Source organism: Grampus griseus (assembly GCF_964374135.1).
Source record: "Grampus griseus genome assembly, chromosome: X".
NCBI lineage: Eukaryota > Metazoa > Chordata > Mammalia > Artiodactyla > Delphinidae > Grampus > Grampus griseus.
Window position 1 is genome coordinate 17,965,795 of NC_138999.1, and position 22,103 is coordinate 17,987,897.

The 22,103-nt window shown below is 33.5% G+C and overlaps 1 protein-coding gene across 4 annotated transcripts in view; it reads left to right on the plus strand.

Annotated features, from left to right (window-relative positions):
* The window catches only part of CNKSR2 (connector enhancer of kinase suppressor of Ras 2), a gene marked incomplete at its 3' end in the record, with an annotated part of 257,646 nt that overhangs the window by 125,152 nt on the left and 110,391 nt on the right, over positions 1–22,103 (plus strand). For 2 of the 4 annotated variants that reach the window (XM_082681111.1, XM_082681112.1), the window contains exon 9: positions 15,150–15,296. The exons of the other annotated variants lie outside the window; for them this stretch is intronic. In XM_082681111.1, the coding sequence (XP_082537237.1) occupies positions 15,150–15,296 (147 nt within the window). The remainder of the gene's footprint in view (positions 1–15,149; positions 15,297–22,103) is intronic. 4 annotated transcript variants of the gene reach the window in all.

A 22,103-nucleotide genomic window follows, 5' to 3' on the forward strand; every position in this document is an offset into this window, starting at 1 on the left:
AGAGGACTATAGTTTAAGTTTTAAAACTATTGGCACTTAACTAAATAATTTCATAAAATTTTTTTGCTCTATGAACCTCACAACTCCCTTTCTAGCTAAGAATGACAATGGCATTCTGTGCCTATGGTAGATTTTCAAGGGCAATTTTTCTTAATCTTAGATTGAGAAAATGAACATCATCTGATTTTCACTTTGGACTATTTTCTGTCTCAGTTGATCTATCTCTGCCAAAATAAAGTATAAAGTTTTTTTTAAAATGAAGTTAAAATTTAAATAATCTGATTATTGATTAATAATCCTCATTTTAAAAGAAAGTGTTTTTTTTTTTCCTGGTAAATATTCTGCTTATGGCTCACTAACTCTTCAGAGTGAGTAATTATTTCCTGTTGTACCTTTAAACTAAATTTGGTTTTGCATGTTCTAGTCCTAGAAGAAAGGCTGTATTTTGGGGGTAAGAAGACTCATGTGAAAAGTCTGATCTTTCTTGGTGATTCTGATATTAAGGCAGATGCTATTTCAATTTTGGTTTTGAATAAACTGAGAAGTTTGTCATATTTTGGAGAGGCTCCTGAACACTGATAATTAAAGTTCTGATGTTTCTTCAATGAGTTCATTATCTAAGTGAATAAAAGTTAATGAAAGTTTGGAAAATTAAATGTGTGGGTATAAAGTTAATACTAATTATTGTTAGTTAATACTAATTAATGGAGACTATTGGTAATCGACAGAGCCTGTCTACACTATGACAATTTTGATGATAAGTTCTCATTACTAGAAACTATACAAAGCGATTGTCTTGAGTAAAGTTTCTTGTCCCCTAGGATGAGGATTTTGGGCAGTGGGATAAAGCAGCTGCTTCTTCTAATGTTCATGCTGCCTCCATTTCTACAATGTGACCTTAACAAATATGACATCTGTTGGATAGTTGGGCCTATTTCCAGTTGGTCAATTCTAAGAGGATAGAGATTAGTCTCTAATGAAAAATTGTTAAAATGATACTCTTTGTGGAGCAAAGATTCTCATGTCTATTGTATATGAAAGTCTTTAAAAGACTTCAAGTGAACTAATAAAATCTCTATGGATTGGTGATATTTATATACTGTGAGAATGTGTCAACACATCTTTGCATCACAGGAATATTCTAAAATATTAAAAACTACACAGAATGATGGTTGGGAGAACTTGCTTTCAGTTTTTGCTCTGAAACTGACTTACGGTTTTAAGTGAGCCATGGTAACTATTTAACTTTACCTTTTTAATGATAATAAACATAGCCAGCACTTACTGTGTTCTTACAGTGTGCCAAGCATCGTGTTAAGTAGTTTACATATTTTATGTCATTTACTCCTCACAATAATCCTATGAAGAAGGTGTAAGTGGAGATTGAATGAGCTCAAAGCTCACTGACTACAAGGCCCATGCTCTTACTTCAGTTTTATTATACTCCCTCCCCAAAGTCAAATTATAAAATTATCAAACAAAAGGGGAGGAATTCTAATAATCCTGTAAGTAAACCCCAGGATTCAGGGAGAGATTACATGGAGCCAAGGGTAGAGAAGAAGAGAGGAAGTGAGAATTTACGTAACTGGGGTAGGTTCAGCTGAACTGAAATTAGAAGTGGGGTTGAAATTTCACTTGACTGCCACTTCTTCACTCACTCCTTTCCTTCAGATAGACAAGATATGTAAAACACAATGCCAGGCACACATTAGGAGTTCAACAGAAACTAACTTTCCAACCTCCCTTCCTCCCTTTTACCTACTACAACAGTTGGGCCAATTGGAGCCCAGTTCCTTGACAGACTGCTACTACGACCTACAAATTGATTTTGGATGATAATAGAGACATTCTCTGTCAGGAAATTATGTTGAATTCCATGAAAGTAGCCTTCCTTAATAATGTGATCAATTACCAGATTGTCTTCTTTGTGTTCAAGTAGAGGCATAGTTGTGCAAGAATGGTACCTTTCGTTAAATGCACCCTACTCTGTCCTCTTTTTCTTGCTATTGCCTGCATTGTGGTCTGTGCAGTGCTTTTAACTTCTTACCAGACAATATACAGAGGTGGAGAAATGGACATTATCTGAGTTTTATTACTACAAAAGGTTTGCTAAGTTGTTAAATTAGCTGAAACAAGTATAAGTTATTTGCAGTCTGCAATTACCCCTTCTGTCCCTGCGTTCATAACCAGGGACATTAGGGGTTGGTTATGATATAATAATTACATTAAAGTATGGCCTAATACATTTGAAATACATATTTAATGATATTTTAATCCAGTAATTAACTGACCTGGATAGTGAGATTTTGCCAATATTATTCTATACCAATTTAGATTCAATAATGAAAAGAGTAATGTTCAGTTTTATATTTTGAATGTTATTAGCCCAGTTAGTAGTTTTCTGTAATTCTAAAATTTCCTACTGCTACAGGTAGTAATGTACAATATAAAATTTGATAACTTTTCTTATTATAAAATACCTAAAAAAGCAATATGAAATTTTTCCCTAAGAGTCTGAGAAAGTTAAATAATCACAGATGAATTCAAATACTATTTTTTGAAATTGCTAGTATGGTATATCTTCAAGATGTCCAATTAGATGTGTGTGTTTGTGTGTTTCTAGTTTGCTCATTTTTTTTAAAAGTACATTTTCTTATTTGAAATGAAACTGGAAGTTTTATGTCTTTTATCACGTTGCTATATTCTTTATTATAAGTGGCTTTTAAGCTTTTCTAATCAACCTACTTCTGTGGCTGAGAAACTGTGGCTGCCAGGTAGGAAGAAGAAAAAATCATGAACATCCAAGCAAAGCAGACTGAGTCCTATTGCATGTCTTCCCTGCCAGTGAAGATCCAACTCCTCAAAGGCTGCTGGAATCTCCCAAGATTTTTTCCACTTCATCTGCCACTACATTCCTCTCTGGGAGATACCTCGGCATAGTTTGAACCAACAGCTCTGCCCTCATGATGCACTTTTAACACTTTTTTTTTTTTAGCTGATGAGACTACTTATAGTTATTAAATCTATCTGGGCATATTCCTAATGAATCTGTTAAAATTTCATGTCAATGCTGTTTTTGGTGTGTAAGTGTTATAAAGATTCTATCCATACTAAAAACAGATATTTTCTTCTTAGGAATATCAGTTGAAAAGAGTGGGGTATGTGATGGTTGAATCCAGCATTTGGAAAATTTTCCTTTTATTTTGTGTATATACTAAAACATATTCACTATTATTTTGGAAGGTCTTCTGGAACCTGGTGACTACATTATGGCAAGAAATGGTTCAATAGATGGGGCTATAAATCCTACTGGGAAATAACTGGGTTGGGATAGTCAAGAAGAATATAGACTACAACAAATAGGGTGTTAGACATTGATCAGTGAGAGATGGAAGATGAACACTGTAAACTAGTGTGTTTTGTTACCCCCAAATGGTAAATGGTTGCTGAACAAGAATGCAGGTGATGGCAGAGGGGGTGGGGAGAAGGGAACAAGTTAAAGGACTATTGAGTTATCTCAAAAGGTCATTCTAACTTCATTTATGTAACTCTCAATGGCATCTCCCTTATTCTCTCTTATTCTCACTCTAGTCTCTCATTTTTTACTCTTTCTTCACCCTCTTGTTCCTTCAACCCCAGAACAACAGGCAAGTATTGTTTGAAAGGGAAACCAACGTAATCAGAATGGATGGAGAGTGTGGTGACCCATTAAAACCCAGCTCTCCCTTTCCCTCCCTCTCACCCTACCGCCCTAACCCTGGACTTCAGCAGGAAGGAAGGAATGGCTCATTGAGTGGAATCAGTACCACAGTATTGGCTAACACTGATGTGCTTTTTCTCTCTCTTTTTTAATTTGTTTAATTGTTGTCTTTATTTTTTTAGGTTTTTCTTCTAATTCAGTTTTCTTCTCCTTTCCTTTACCATCCTCATCTCTTCTCACTTGACTATTTCTCCTCCATTCTTCACCTCTTTCACGTTTTTTTTTAAATTCTTGCCTATTTTCTTCTGTTCTCCTTTCTCAAAAGAGAAAGTATTTATCTTATAATTCCTTATAACCAAAATATTGAAAACTGAGACCTCAAATGGCAGTATTTGCGGTGCACCTCCTTTCTTATTCCTGTAAACACAAGATGTTGCTGGAATACAGAGATTAAATATGTTAGCATGGTGTTTAACATATTGCTTAATAAATGGTTATGATAATATCCTAAAATAACTCTGTTAGGATTCTAAGAAATTGGTATTCTAAAACAGAGCACATGAATTGTTCTCTTTTGGAAGGGAGAAATATCATGAAGAGACACTTAACAAAAATTGAAAGAAATAATGCATCATAGTTTTCAGTTACTCATAGTAATATTTTATTTCAGGTTCTACCTTATGTAGTATGTCATTTATGAGATGGTGGTAGATTTTTTTTCTTTTATTTTACCTTGAATATCATGGATTTGATGAGATGTGTGGAAATTGGTTTTGAATTGCCACATATTGATATGTCATATATTTTATTTTCCCTAGAGAAATCAATTCATTACTTTATTATCCAGTATAATATTTTATGATTTTTCTGTCATCAAACTAAAATTATCTTAAGTCTTTATATAAAGGAGATAAGTTGTATGATACCTTAATATTGGTAACTTCCTGTGAACCAATTTATTTTTTCTGCAGATCTCTGCATCCTGATTTCTTTCTTATTTATGCAGTTCTTACTAGCTTCACCAGGAAAAGACTAATTGGTTTTAAACATGATTAATGCTAATTTATTTTTATTATTAGAAACATCTTTCAGTGTCAACGTACAGTTAATATGGTTTAGTTATTTTACATGGAATTTTAGAAGGTTTCCATATTAAGTGATTATTTTGTATGTTTCAAATGTATCTGTTGGCTGATGTTCTTACCAACTCTGGCTTATTAAGTGTGCAACTCATTTGCATATCAGTGTCAATAACTATATCCCTTTTCCTACATCTATCAGAAAGGCAAAAGTTGGCCAGTCACAATTCCCTGATTTACTTTCTGTCTGTAGTAGGGGTGGGCCATTAGTAGATAACAGTTAACTGCCTAATGAAGATAAAAAATTATTGCATGAAAGGGAAACACATTAAAACATCATAAAGTAGGAAATTCAAGAGATAATTAAAAAGTCTCATATTCTTTTCAGGTTATTTAGCCCTAGGATTTAAATATAAGTTTCATCCACTAAATTAATATTCTGATCAGCTTGGTGGCTGAAATTTTAGGTAATGTAACCACTGATCACTTTCACATTCCCTTTCATCTTATTACTCTAATACTGGGCAATAAGGGGAATTTAAAATTGAGACAAATGGCAGAGAGAGTTCCCTGTGGCCCCATTTAGAGCTGACACTGAGTTACCTTTTTTGTCTGAGTTGTTGCATTTCTGATAAAATGATTTCTAAAGATAACTTCTATAGTGAAAGTATTTATAACCATTATGGAAGTTCTTAAACTAAAACGTTTTATTAATAAAGATGTAGAATGCTGTTTATTTAGCTTTATAAATGCATATATACACATTCTTTGGTTTTGTTTTGATAAATATAGTCATCTATTGCAATATTTGCTAGTATTTTCAAATACACATATCTGTTAAATGTCTACCAGTAAATGACATTATAAAAATTATTCATAGAAAAGCTGTAGATTTTTAAACATGTTACTTTTTGAATACTAGGGCTTTGGTTCCTTTTAATTATGTTTTTCGTTTAGATTCCTAAATTAAATTTAAGCTGAATTTTTTCATAAGTATAGACTTTTTTTTATTCTTCTCAGAATTCTTATAAATAGGATCTATAGATTTTTAGATAACAATGCTTTGTTTCATCCCTTAGCTTTGGTGACTAAGACTTTTTATTTTAAAATACACGTATTTCCAATGTCTTTGCAAGGAGAACAGAAATGAAACATAGGAAGGAATGGCTGAAATGTAATAATTTCCATACATATGCAAATACAAAATGGTGTTAAAATTTAACCTATGCAAATATGTTTATAAAAATTTTAGTTAAAAACCTGTATTATTGTGGTTCTTTTGAAATAGCTTACTGATTTTGGGGGGAATGAGGTTCTGTGATATGACCAAAGATTCATCCCCACAGTCTTTCACTGTGATGTGATTGTCTTCCTTCTCCATGTCTCCCTAGCAGAGTCTCTCAGACTCACTCAATTTTATGTTTTGGAGAAGTTAAAGAATACCATGAATGATAATGAAATAAAAATAAAATGAGCTTCAATTTAGTTTTCTATAGCATATACGAATGTAAACCATGAAGCCCCCCAAATAAAATTTTGCTCTTCAGAGGCCAAAATATTACCAAATAGTGTACTGAGCTGGAAGAAGGGGGAGAGAGCAGTAGGTTCAAGATGCTAAACTATACCCATAGTTTTTAAATCAGCTTGCCACAGAAGCAGAGATACCAGTAATACAAAGGCTGCAGTTAATATAAGTGTTAGGTAACAGGAGATAATGCAAGTAATAGGTTATGGAAATGTATCACCTTTGGTGAAAACATTGTGGGTGATTTGTAGAACTTAATGGAAAAAATTATGATTCTTATTTTCTTCCTCCCATGAACTTTCTCATGAGCTAATCAAGAAATTCTGATTTAACCCTCAGAACTTCTTGGTTACAGAGAAGGACTCCTGGAAGATGGTGTACAATAGGTGAGAAACAAAGTACTAGCTTCTTGTAGTCTCCAAGTTGGCTTTCTCTCTTGGACTCCCTGTCCATCTTCAGAAGTGAGAAACTGTGTTCTCTATGCTTTCTCTTTAAATATAACACACAGACACAGACACACACACACACACACACACACACATTATATATGTGACTGTCTGTGAAACGCACATGAAAATATTAACTACCAAAACATATGTGTAAATTCAAATTGTGAGCAGCTCAACACGGTCCAACTTTTACAGTAAAATTAAGCCACATAAAAAACAAATGCTTTGATGTATGCAGTCTTATTTCACTGGACAAGTGCCTTTTAAAGTTAAGGAGACTGTGAGGTGAAGAGTGGCTCAGTGAATAAAGACATAAAATTGTGGAGTTTTTCCTCTAATGAAAATAAAACTTTTTAATTCCCATATTCCTTCTTTTCGAATGTTTGTTCCTTTCATGTTCTCCCAAGATTGTCTCTTCTAATCATGTTTGTAAAAAATATCAGTACTAAGGTTTTATTTAAAATAGATAACACCTTGGGTCATTTCTGAATACTCTGAAATACCTATTTAAATTACTCCATGTTGGAATTTAAGGTCACTTTTTTTTTTTTTGCATTTAGTTACTTAACCAAATGCATACCTTTCAGCTTATATTTCTTTATATTTGAACCGTAGGTAATTCTCTGTTTCTATTCAGTAAATGAATGATTGTGGAAGAGCAAAATTAGGATATCTCCAAATATACTATAGTTTAATATTGTAAGACTTTATCATTAGTATTATGTGAAAAAAATAAATTTAGGTGAAGGTGAAGTTTGTAGATTGGTACTCAAATTTAGTAGTTCTAGGATCTTTGAAAGATATTGTGTATCAAAATTCATTACTTCTGAAATGTTTTAAAATGTTTTAGTAATGCAGGGGAACAGATCACTATGATAAACATCTCAGCACCAAAAAATTTGGCAAAAACAGTGTCATTAGTCTCAGGGTGATGGGTTGTATATTGGATTAAGTCTCTTCAGTGCTTTTAAAAAGAGAAGAACGTTTGGGTATAGTGTGACATATCATCAGACATTCATATAGGCACACTTCAAGTCTCTGAAATTTCCTTTGTGAAGAGGTATCATTTATACATTACAAACTGTTAGTAAGAGCCAGTGTATACACAGGAGCGTGTGTAATTGTTAATGAATGGATCTGTTACTTTGTCTTCTGAAGGATAATAACTTTGAAAATCTTTTAAGAATGTCCTATCTTCCTGCTTGTATGTGTAGAGATGTTTTCTTGTAACTCCAAATACAGTTGTGACAAAGGTAAAGGTCTAAATTGATAGGCTTACATTCTTACCTTTGTTTTTTAACTTTGCCTACTTGGGACCATAGAGTAGAGATTCTTTTCATATGTTGGTCAAATAATTCACCAGCTATTGTTTCAAAATCAGATAGGCTAGAGAAAGTCCTAAAGGGGTCAGAGACAACTTCTTCCCTCTATGTACAAAGAGGAAAGGAAGAGTATCACCTCTTCAGCACCAACCCCAAAGTCTTTTGTGCATCTAATCTGGGCAACCCATTGTCCAAGGACCTGCCCACTTATGTTGTGTTAACCCAAGAACCCCTGGTATCCTCTTCAGCCTGATCAAAGCAATTACAAGCCCCATCTACAAGAAAGCAGAGCCTCTGGCTTTTAACTCCTGGGATACCTTAAAAACTGTCTTGGACAATTTTAATCCTATTTGTGTTGTATATAAAATGCATTTCAATGTCCAGGTTGGGGATTACATTTAACTAGTAAGACTTGCCATTGTTTAGGGACACTGACTTTTGCTACCTGGACAATCAGGAAGGTAATATTAGTAGTTCGGCGTATGTGAAAAGCAGGTCATCTTTAATAATAAGGCATATTTTGTGTAAGATGTATAAGTGGGTTTTTAAAGTTCATTCCAATCCATGAACTTAATGTGAATGAAATATTCTCTTAAAATATTGAGAAAGAGAAACTTGGACTATGTACAACCACTACAAAATATTTTTCTAAAAGAAAACTTTCCTAACAGTGTTTATAAAATAATAAAGCAGAATCTTTCTATGACAAATAGCAACTATATCCACGGTTATATTCCTTGTCATAAATCACTATGACTTTAGGTCTGAAGTATCCAGGATATAAATACTGGTTTCTTTTCAAATGTTCATTTATAAGAAAGTTTATTTGGTAATTTGAGGGAAACAATGTCTATTATAGCTTTAGTATCAAGTATATTACATTTAGAGAAAAATTTAAAACTACATCTTGGTTTTACATACAAAACTAAACTCCCTTTGGAGTTTTAAGGCACTTTATTGTCTCTGAAACATTTACATTCTCATGTCACCATATCGTTTCACTAGTTGAGTTATCAACAAACACTGATTAAGTCTCTGCCATTTGTAAGGCATTGATTGCAGGTATATCCAGACAAATAAGACTCAGTTTTTATCCTAAAAAAAAAAGCCCTCAAAAAGTTTTGTGAGGGTAGATGAAGGGGGGGTAAGGAAAAATAGGTAACTTTAATAAGAGGCAGTGCATGAAAAAAATGCCACTGGAGAGATACAAACAGTGTACCATGAGATCACATGAGGAAAATAAGGTTCTAGCTGTAAGAGGCTTTATGATGGTACTGCATTTAATAAGTGCCGTTATGGATACGTAAGATTTTATAGGTGGGAGAAAAATTGCAAATAGAAGGAAGAACGCTTTTGCAAGGATATAGCTAGGGAGAAAAGCACAGTGTTCGAGGGGAACATAATACTAACTTCACCAACTCTTCCACCCATACTGAACTACCGAAAGTTGCTCAAACTGGTTTTACCTTGTCTCACGGCTTTCTTCACTCCCTCAACCTCCAGATCACCTTCACGTGTCCAATTCCTAAGAAATTCAGCTTAGACTAATAGGAAACCTTCCCTGAACCCTCAAGAATGGGTTAGATGCCCCTTTGGGAGGCTCCCATTTCACCCTGTATCCATTCTATTGACGTACTTCTCTTAATTTATTGTAAATGTTCATTGACCTGCTCATCTCTTGCCTGTTCATTATGCTTTTTTTTTCTTTTTTTTTTTTGATACGCGGGCCTCTCACCGTTGTGGCCTCTCCCGTTGCGGAGCACAGGCTCCGGACGCGCAGGCTCAGCGGCCATGGCTCACGGGCCTAGCCGCTCTGCAGCACGTGGGATCTTCTGGGACCGGGGCACGAACCCGTGTCCCCTGCATTGACAGGCGGACTCTCAACCACTGCGCCACCAGGGAAGCCCCATTATGCTTTTTAATGAGTCACAGGTTGCACTGCAAGTACCATTGTATCCATAGTACATGGCACGTAATAAATACTTAGTGATTCTATAAGTTATAATATCTAATCTTAAAAACATATTAAAATATTCTAGACATGAGCAAGTCACTGCCTTCAAGACAGTCGTTGTCTAGTATAGCTGTTCTTAAAATGTGGTTCCCAGACCTGTAGCATCAGCATCATTTGGGAACTTGTGGGAAAAAAATGTAAATTCTAGGGCCCCACCTCAGACCTACTGGATCAAAAACTCTGGGGTTTCCAGGAGATTCTAACACATTCTGAAGTTTCAGAACCACATTAAAGAAAAATAATATGAGACAGCTATGGCCATATTGGCAAAGGACCTATTTGATGAATTGATTCTTTAGTTAGGCCTTTGGAGAGCTTTTCAAAGGTTTTGAGGGGAAGAACACTTCTGTACTGTAGCAGTATTTTGGAGCTGCAAAAGATCAGAGTAGAAAGAGCCGGTAGGACTCTGTTTTAAGTCTAACAGTCAGGTATCCAAGCCAGAAGTAAGGCAGTGAGAGGAAGTATTAATTGCTAGAATCTATTCTTTAGGATACATGTGGATTAAAAAGAGGGGGAACTGTCAAAGGTGACTCCATACTCAAAACTTGAGAGGATGATAGGGAACTTTTTGTTATTGCTGTTGAATGAGAACAGGGAGCTAAGTTTGGTTTTTAAAGTGTTGCATTCGTTTGAACTACCACTACTACTATGTTTGTAATCTTGGCCAAGAAAACTTAATCTCTTTTTGCTTCAGTTTCTTCACATGTAAAATGGGTTTAATTGTTTACTTCCTAGGGCTGTCATAAGAATGAAAATATAAGTGAAAGGAATGTAATATAGGTAGGAAGAATCTAGCTTAGTGAATTACTGGTGCTTGATTATTCAGTAGCTATTAGTATGGATGAACTGAACTGTTGGAAATATGTCACGAGTTCTTGATAGGGAGCAGGGATGGTTAGAAAGATTTGGGATTCATGCAGCAAGTTGTTAGTGGAAGCTCTGGGAAGAGAAGAAATTATTGTAAGAAGACAGCATGAAATATTAGGGGTAGAACACTTAGCCTAGAGGAAATACCTGCATTTATTGGTTGTAAGGAGGAAGAAAAGATGGAGGACAAGTAATCAGAGATGTGCCAGGACCACATCCTTTTACTAAAGCTCATCTGTTGTCATCTATTTGCACTTTCCTACCCATTCTGCGTATTAGAGTTGTAATGTATTGTGGTTTTGGAAGTCTAATCTAATCCTTTAGCCTGTGCAAGAATATTTAAATGTCTCTTTTGGTGTTGAGTTCACTTTTCCACAAGTCAGCCAATTCCTTTTTGGATGTCTTTGATTATTAAAATGTTTTTCTTCATATGTATCCCAAACCCATTATCTCTTAAAGTTTTGTACCTTATTTAATTCCTTCCTATGTTAGGATCCCATTAGCCTCCCTTCTTCCTTCTTTCAAAGCTCCCTGTATCTCCTTGTACAGAAAGACTTTCATTGCACCCAATGTAAAGAATACTTTACAATCATTTTTCATATTACTGTTGTATCTTCACATGGCTTTTAATTCAGGTCTATCACACTTAATACTTTAAAATCATAGCCAGAAACTCAAATGACGAAATGGAAAACTAATCTTGAAAAATGATTAACACGCATTGATATATTTTATCTATTTTGACGTGTATGTACTGTTACATTTAGCTCCGAACACGGGGCTCCCAAATTTCTTGAAGTTGTAACCTGTATACCTGCCTCATTTCATCATACCATCTACTCATGTCCCCCTATAATCTGTCAACCATAAATATCTTAATAACAATTAAAGAGAAATAAATTTATTTCAGTAGTTCATTACACTTAATTATATGTTCGAAGATATGTGAAGGTGTCACAGAACCAGAGCTGAGAATTATTTTTCCTGGAGCTCTAAGACCATTCCATATTTGCCCTTGAATAGAACATGGTACAACCCAATAAATGGGGACAGTTGTTAAGAATAATATGCAGTAGAAAAGATAGAAAGTAATGAAGAAATGATCCAAGTCAGCGAGCTTGAGAAAGGACTAAGGAAAAAAGGATTATTCGCATGAGAGGCATGTTGTCTGGTTGCTGTTTATATGTATACAAGTACTGGGATGGGACTGATATAGCTAAAACCTACCTGTTATTAAGGAAAATGTTACACATAGGCTCGGAATTACTTAGCCAGCTTCATTCCTATTCAATAATTTCCACATGAACCTGAGTTAACACTTAAGTGAGGTATCTACTGAAATCGTTCATTGAATAAAAAAAACAACAGATAATGTAGTTCTTGACTTACTGTGCACAGTTGAATAATAATTTTGTTTTTCTTTTGATAATCATATAAAAGTATAATGCACAGAGCAGATGTCATTTCCCCATCACCACCTTTTACTGTTTTAAATAGTGTTATCTTTCTGGTTTTGTTCTTTTTTGTGGGAATTTTCCATCCATAACAAACAGTCCTAACTAGATACTTCATAAAATTCACAATTTTCTGACTGGAATATTACTATTCATACACTAGGTCCATTTATTTTATTGATTTTATTGTTTATAAAAATAACATGTTTATTGCCAAAAGTTCAGGAAATAAAAGAATAAAGAAGAAAATATATATTGTAGTCTGTACTCCCCTTTAATGTAACCATTGTTAATGGTGTTGTATAGCTTTCTGTGTTTTCTATATTTATATAAATTTTTTTACAAAAGTAGAATTGAAGTACATTAGCTATTTTTAAACTTTTTTCTACACAATTTTTATACCCCATGCTAATGGGAATTTACATAATGTACAGTTTTTCATTGGTTTGAACAGTACTGCAACACACATGTTGCACATTTATCTCTGGGCTCTTATCCAATCATTTTCTTTTGGCAGTGAAAGTAGAATTTGGGAGTCAAAGTTAAATACTTCATATGGGTCACTTTTTAAAAGATATTGCTAATCTTATGTTAGTGAGTGTGGGAAGGCTGATGAAAAAGTAATAGAGTTATATAATTTTCTGCCATTAAGTAACATTCAGCTATAAAATTTAAGAGTAACCGAATTATTAGTTTCTCATCAAAAAACAATTTCACTTTCTCATGGAGAAACAATTCTGGTTTTTGGAATTGTGTATTCAAAAAGAGCATAGCGAAACTGTGAAAAACCAGGATGAATCAAATTACACTGAACGTTACACTGGAAAACACCATCTAGCCCTAAAATTTTCAACTAGTCACAATGATTATGTCGTACAAGAAAATGGAAAGAAATTGGTGGGTAGAAATCAATGTGTAATTCGTTGTCAAGAGTAGATAGGCTGAAAGAAGGGTACAGTCATCATATTGAGTGCTTTAGTATAGTTAGCAATTATTTGAGTAAATAAAGTAAATGATAAAAAGTGGTTATACTCTTTGTATAAACACTGTGTTTTCTCCCTCCAAACCTGGAACTCAGAAATCTGCTCGCATATTTTTTTGGCGAGCAAAATGAATACTTGGATTTGAACTAACTTTGCTTTGACGCTTGGCTCATAGAAATGGCTGTAGGGATACTACGTAGCTATCAGAAGAATCAGAATCAAAGTAATGTACCTTTGGGGACATAATAATCTCCACTTATATAGAATGGGAGACATTTGACCAGTTCCATTACTGTAGCTGATCCACATTAATGTGATTTTTGAAAAAACTGGCAGCCTCTTATTCGTGGTAGGCAAGTATCATAATGATCATTTTGATTCATATCTGAGACCCCTGAGGTTTTAAGTATTATAATGTCTTGCTTCTTTTTTGTCCTAACTCTTTCTCTTCACCATCACTCAGTTCAGCTATAGTAGAGGTTATAGTTTAAATGAATGGTCACTCATATAAACTAAAGTCTCCCATTATCCTACAGTGGCTGTGGAAGAGTACCTCTTCATCATAGTCTCTGGGATCTGTGCTTCTTTTGATGCAAGTGCTCATTCTTTACAGTTTGAGCCTTATTTTCCAGGCAAAAACATGATGAATAATAGGCAAAGGCACCCATTCCCTTTCATTAGGTACCTAGGAAGAAACTAGATCACTGTTCAGACCATTTGCTAAGTCCTGCTTGCAATCCAGGATAAATTTTGACCCAATGTATTTGTATAAAACACCCTGGAAAATTCTAATCCATTAGTGTTGGAATAAAAGGTTATTCTCTCTTTTAAATGTGAAGTGTATTTTTTAAACCTTGGAATAATAGATATTTTTAATGTGTTTCTTTAAAGCATACTTCTAGGATTTCAGATAACTGCATAACCAGCATGTCTTAAAAGCAAAGTAACAAAAATTATTCTGTGTTCAAAAATTTAAAAGGATGATAAGTAATTTAACATGGATAACAGTAGAGCCAGGTTTCAGGACATTTATCAAGTACTTCTGTTTAATTATACAATATGTTTTGAGGTGATATTCAAATAATGGCTTCATTAAATTTAGCACATTATATTTTAAGTTTATAGGGTCTTTTGGAACACATTTCCAATAGCTGCTGCATTAGAGTAGCATTACCTTGTCGTTTCTTATTCTATCTTTATATCGTGGTTAAAGGTTTATTTTATTGATGCTGTCTTCCCCGCTCAGAATGTTTCCTTGGTGTGTCACTACCAGCTACTGGTAGTATAATGTCAGTCTAACTTAGGGACACTTATCTCTAAAAGATGGTGATGAGAAAGCATGTGGTGTAGTTCTTAAGCTCAGGACATTGCCAAATCCTTGTTTCAGGCATGCGGATTTTTAAATTGTTACTTGTGAACAAAGCTTGGATCTAGACCTTGTGCAGCATTAATGATGACATAATTTCTTTAAATTCTAAATTACTCCATTGGTAGGATACCATTTTAGTCTCTGCTTAGACTGGTAAATGTCCATTATGTTATCTCATAATGGTATGGACTCTAAATGCAATAACATGGTTAATCAACTCAAAAATAAAATTTCTTTCTTGAGTTTATATCTCCTGAAAATTGATAGGATGGTACACCAATTATGTGATTTTCTTTTTTTTTCTTACTAATCTTATTAAAGGGGGAGAACATTAAATCTTTGAATACTGTACCTCAATTTTATTGTAATGATTTTGCTGGTTACCAGGTGGGGTGGCAGTTGAAAAATTTGGTGAATGCACTACGAGAGGACCCGAGTGGTGTTATCTTAACTTTGAAAAAGCGACCTCAGAGCATGCTTACCTCAGCACCAGCTTTACTGAAAAATATGAGATGGAAGCCCCTTGCTCTGCAGGTAATGAAGCTTAATCATAAGTCATACACCATCATTTTAGCCATAGATTATCTCAGTAATGCTTCTTTATTGTGCCTCATCTCAGCAGCATATGGATTAATCTTGTATGCTTTTGAAAATTTGTTTATGAAATGATCTCTTCACAGCTTATCCTAATAGGCTTAATTGTGATGAAATCTCAAAGTTACTATAATTAAAACCCAAATGATAGAGAACTCTGCCTTAATTTGTAAACATTTAAAGCATAATTCCCCAAAACCACAAGTTCTTTGAAGCCAAAATGTGGATAGAAATGAAAGTGAGAGGTTTCACTTTGTGATACAATCTTCTATTTAAAAGTTTTACCCACATATAATTCTTGAGGAAACTAGATGATAGTTTATAGAATTTTTTAAAAACAGGTCATGAGATAAAAAATAGTTGTTTATAAACAGTAGGTAAAGAAACTTTTGATAGTAATTAAAATGTACCTATTACATTCTTCCTGACTGATCATTTTTCTCTTTTCTACCATGTACGGAGGCAAAAATAGGGAAATTGATGCTTTAGAATTTCTGCATTTTTCTTCAACGTGAAACGTCACTCCAAAATTACTCTGGATGTCAGTAAATTACATTCATTAAGAACCAGAGGTATCTAGGAAGTTATAAAAATATTATTCTGATTGATAAAGACAAGGAAGTAATACATTTTCTTCCATTTCAGTCAGGCTATAATCTTCAAACATATCATAGAAGAAATTCTTGTTCTTCACAAGACCTGCACTTTTAAAATAGAAGACCATCACCTTCCATAGAAGGTTAATTTTTAAAAATTAAAATTGCCCATTGAAATAGAACATTGCCTGTTGTTCAGATTAAAAAGAAAAGCAATAAATGAAAATGCCATTGTTATCACTGCTATGTAAATTGTTGTTCTATATTAGTAACTTACACCATTCTTAGATTTTTTTCCCTAAAATCCTAAATTCTTCATTACATATGAATGGCCTTATAGATTATAATGATTTCTCATTGTTTAAAACTTTCCTACTTCTTGGCCTCAAAGTTGCATTATGCTTAAGTAACATAAAAACATATAAAATATACTAACATTAAGGTCTTTAAACTTTTAATGTGAATCTTTCTATTTTTCAAATATACGTAAAACTATATTTTAAAACTATATTAATATGTCCAAATGCATTTGAAATGCAGTGTATGTTTATTATCAAAGATTTTTGGTGATCATTAAAGTTGAGAGATCAGTGTTTGGCTCATTAATTCGTAGATTAGCAGATCAGACCTTCCCATCACATCATTTTATTTTCTCGCTGCATTATAAGTTGCTTTGTTGTTCCACTCTGTAGTTTTCTATTGACATGTCTTCCCCAAAGATCCTTCTTCAGAGTCCGAGAGGTGGGAACCCTGAAGAAGAGACCCCTTTCAGCCATTAGGTTTCCTTCTCTATATGTGTGGTTAAATTTAACAACTTCTCTCTAGTACCTTCTGTTTCATGGTGAACACCAAAAAGACACTAGTTTCTTGTTGATCCGTGAACTCTATTTGAGGGAATATCTCTAGAAAATAAATTTGTGATTTGGTCCTCTTTTAGCTTCCTTTCCACAAGCACAAACTGGAGAATTAAGGTAATGACAATATCTAGTTAAGAATCACTTTTATAGGAAATGCTGAAATAATTGAAAGACCTGCATTTTTTTTTTTGCTACACATACATTTGGTGTGTGTATTCAAAACTAGAGAACAAAGACTTTAATTTTTTAAATTACTCTACATCATTCCTTAATTATAATTATAATAGATGTTTAAGGCACTGTTTCTAGTTTCATTCTTAAATGCCAAGAAATGTGCCTCATCAGATCACTACTTATATTTATTCCTCATTGCCTATTCAGTTACTCTGAGTATATTTGTAAATGTACTTTTTCGGAATGCTGAAATCAGAAAAAAAGAAAATCAGCATTGACATAAGTGCTTCTATGATGTATTGATGTTTTTGTAAATTTGTTATTTCAACTGAATTTAGTTCACCTAAAATGTATTATCCAAGTTCAACGCCTTATAGATAAACAATACTATTAGTGAGGGCAGGGGAGGACCCTGCTTTCAACTTCTTTGAAAATTGACTTTTTACAGAGCAGAAGGAAGAGTATTAGTTTTGATTAAATACTTTCAAGTGGTGGTAAAACAAAGTCTTAGGAATAAGGGCACTAGATAAGTACTCTAACATACCACACCACCAGCGCCAAATCTCCCTGGAATCTATTTCGAAGACCTGAAATTGTACCATTACAGAGTTCGTTTTTGATCTTAAGGCTTTGGCTTGTGCTAAAATGCAAAAAGAAACCAGAAGCATAATGGAAACTATGTGGTCAGAATTTTTAGAGGATGTATACAACCAAAGATGGACAAAACTTGAGGGTTCGCTTCCAGAAGGGGAAAAAATCAAAGAAATAGTGGGATGAGAAGGTCTTGCAGGCAGTTCTGGATTCTTTGTGACTTTGCCTGAGGCCACATATTTTTCCTAGTGGCTAAGAAAGGACCTGGGATGTGAAACATAAGTGCTTAATGTAGCAACAGTCCTCTGTGCAGACATAAGTACCATTCTTACTGTATTCCTGCTTCTGGTATGTGTATGAATACGTTGGAGCTAAAATGCCCATTAACTCACCTAAATATAAATTTTCAGTGTCCGAACCTGAGGAATTGGACATTAGGTTATTCCTTTTTTCATAGGCTATACCAATAGTCTACTAAGAATTATTTAAAATAGAGTTTACAAAAAGAAGCAATCTGTGGCATTTATTTAACCTCAATATGTCTATTTTATCTTTTTCTTATACAATACCAGCCTTAGCATTTTCAGATAAAATATGGCAAAGTTTGTATAATGGGGAGGTTGATGCTAATACATGCCTCTAAAAAAAAGAACAACTTCATTCTAACAAAGGAATAATTATTTTTTAAACTAATAAGGAAATAATTCGTACCTATACAACTAAAACATAACCTTATCTACCCTAAAGTAGAAGATTTTTGAGGAATATCACATGTTTTAATGGAAGTTCTAGAGCGAATAGTAGCTTCTATTATTAATTAACTGCAATGATAAATTTTAATTTGGATTTTCTTTTGAAAATCATTCATGGAATTATAGCCAAATAAGCAAAAGCATACAATTCAACTTCATGCTCACAGAGCAATTTCATTAGTACATTTCATGAAATTTGGCAGCTCTTTTGTTAAATTCCTGACTTCTCAGACATTTTGCAATAGAACTGAAAGACTTAAAGCTACTTTAGTCAAATACTACAAGCAGATTTAATCTGGACTTGAATTCTGTTGTCATCGGCACCCATTCATATATAGTAATGTTTTACCTGAGGTAGAATCTTTATTCTAAGAAAGCAAACTAGCAATTCCTTGCTTTCTGAGAACTGTTTTTAAAACATGTCCTTAGTAGCACCCTCTACTAATGTCCTGGATTTTGGTAAGCATGGTGATTGCTTATGGTCAAGTTCTTCCAATTCGATGACACAAATCCTGGGGAATTATGGATAGACCTCAGTGTATATTTTTTGATGTTTGTGGTTTTAAATTTAGTGTGCATAGGTCACCAGCTTGCATGGGTGGTGTCATTTTCTTCTTACAAGAGATGTATGGGAGAATTAGCTGGACACTGGCAAGAATGTTGATTGAAATCATCACTGGGAATCAACAATTTTCAAAAACATTTAGGAGCCCAGCTTTTTTTTTGGTGAGAATGCATCTCAAAAATAATCACTAAAATCAATGCTGGAATTCGATATACTGATATAGGTTTCATTAAACACATTTTTAGTATAAAATGATATAAAGCTGTATCATTAGAATTGCTCCTAAACTGTTCTAATCCATAAGTCTCTTAAATCGATGTGATAGTTTCTTGTGTGGTTTTTGTGCTTTTCACTTTAAATTTTATTGCTTAGCATTACCTTGATGCCATTTTTACAGGATATTTAAATTAAATAAATTTGAGCAGAAAAAGAAATGGAAAGCAAATAGTTATAGGAGTCAATTTTGTCTTTCAACTGGTGTAACGACTGAAGAACATTAATTGATTGTTACATTTCAAATACATATAGATATGAATGGTTAAAGTCATTCTGTAAAAATAAAAAACGTAAGCAATAATAAAATTTATTTTAATATCAAAGTTATAGGTTGGGGTGACTGAAAAAAACATTGGTAGCAAAGTTTATATGTTTCTGAGAGTTTTGTTTTAAAAGCATGTTTTGAAGAGGAAGACAAGTAATATTAGATATGACACGAGAAGAAAATAAGTTTTAACTAAAAATGTAATGTGCTGACTGGGAGGCAGAAACAATTATATGTTTTACATGCTCAAATTAGTAAATAGCTGCAAGCAATTGTCACATTACATTTTTGTTCACCAGTGTTTAAGCAAATTAATTAAAGGATCTAAATCACATTTGTGTTTTTCAACCACATGCTTTCAAAATGTTAACACTGACTACAAATAATCACCTAAGATGAAAAATTATTTTTAGTTTCTTTGTTCTTTAGCTTCCTATTTCTTTAGTTAATTTCCTAAAAATGCTTACTGTAAATTGAAAAAATTGCAAGTCCAGTTTTAATGTTGCAGTATCAACTATGCCAATAAGAGTGGACAGCAATAAATACACTAATGGTAGTTTCAGTACAATGTGCAAATTTTGATGATTAATTGGAAAAAGCCATTTTGTAGTGTGACTCTAAAGTCTATATTAGTTGTACATTGGGTAACTACATACTTACTTTTAGGCCCATATATCTATTTTTAACTTATATAGATATAGCTTCCTGATCAAATATATGCTTGGAAAAAATGTTTGTTTTCTTTGTAGTCTGATAGGAAAGGGAAGGTTACATGCTTAAAAAAGAAGACTCAAATCTTTTGTATTTATAACCTTGGATTCTAGAAAAAGCTGTGAAAAAACTGAGTGCGAGAATTTTGAATACAAGTGTTTCTCTTGCTTAAGCTCTTTTCACATAATTTACTACTTAAGAAAAGCTTACCCAGGAAAAATTATGCCCAATAATTTTCCAAATTAGATCTAACATTCTTTACATGGTCAAGAAATTTACAAGTTTGTATGCAACTTCTTGCCTCCCAAAATCCAGAATACATTTTCTCTGGAGCATTTGTTTAGATGACTCAGAGTTGCTAACATAAAACAATATTTTGGTACTTGTATTGGGAATTATAATAAAAACGTGTTTGAACTGAATAAGGACTTGTGTGAATATTCTGTGCTAGAATAATGGGATATTGTGATCCATTTGAGTCTGTGCTTATTCCCAAGAGTGAATAAAATAAATGGCCAGGTTTTATACTTGATGTAATCATTCATATTTCAATGAGTATTTTCCCCCTGGAAGACAAAGCAAACTCTTTGTGATATTTGCATTAGTGAATTTTAGAGATAACTACATAATGTGTAACGCACCGTTTTAATCTTTAACATGGGGGCTGTCTTTATGTCATTGGTTTCATTCAAGACTTTATATAGCTCTGTGAAAGCTGGGTCACTTACCAGATAGAGGGACAACTAAATTAAGATATGCTTGCCAAGAGTTGTTAAAATGTAAATTGTTTCAAATAAAACCTTTAATATCAGATGTAGTTTTTAAGGTATAGACGTTCTTTTCTCATAGTCTTTAAAACCATAGTGTTTTCAGAGGTACATTAATACCTTCCAGGTGTGCTCAGTTACCTTAGAGATGTTAGAATCGGGGACACAAGGAAAAGACCTGAGCCATCAGAGGATTTAACGTGAGATTTCAGTGATCCCTTTCCAAAGCTGAAAATTTTATTTTATAATAATCACAGTCTCCTGATGATGTTTAAACTGGATGAGTAGAATATTATCACTATAGTGAGTCATCACTCATGATTCAGAGGAAGATTTGTGCCGTACCATATTGTGGGATACAATTTGAAGGTATTTATATAGTTTAAATGGACAATATGAAAAATGTACGTGTACGTAACCTAATGAATTTCTGAGTCCTGTTCACAGTAGTAAGTTATCATTAATTGACCTAAGGTTATAAATGTATATTTGAAGAGATGCATATGATCATTTTATTTAGGATTTGGATATTTTAAGAGATGCATGCCAGTGCCCCCAAAATCTATCATAGATTTATTTTAGAAGAGTAACAACATATGTGCAAAATATGTCCTCCCTGTTGGAGCCTCATTGAATCTGGAAGGAAAACTCTATGTCAGTAGGACCATTTAGATATGAAAAATAAGTTTTATGGCAAGGTCTTTCCAGGAAATAAATCCTCTTGGATAGAATCCAAAATGGATCCATATCATACTTGATTGCATACCGTAGTGGATCGAGTTATACTGAAGCTTCATGCTTACTTGAGTAAGAAGATGCAGTCTTAAAATACCCTTGTATTTTATCCATAAGCGATGAAAGCTCTTAATTCTCTTCCTGTGCAGATTTTACCAGTTAAGAGAAAGAATCAAAAGGCAAAGTGGTAAAATAAAAAATATTACCCTTTAATTCTATTTTTTTCCCTTATATTGGAAATTCTTTATAGTACAACGGTAACTACTTTTCTTATACTATGTTATGAAGAAATGATTAAAACTAAATGTTACCAACGTAGGAAGAACTATCCTTCTGCACTATTATACTTACATATTTAGGTATTTTTTCTGAAACTAAGGCATATGTCTATTAAATTTTGAATTAAACGCTGAGAACTTTTTTGATTTGAGGGAGGCTGTATTTGTCACTTTTTGTGT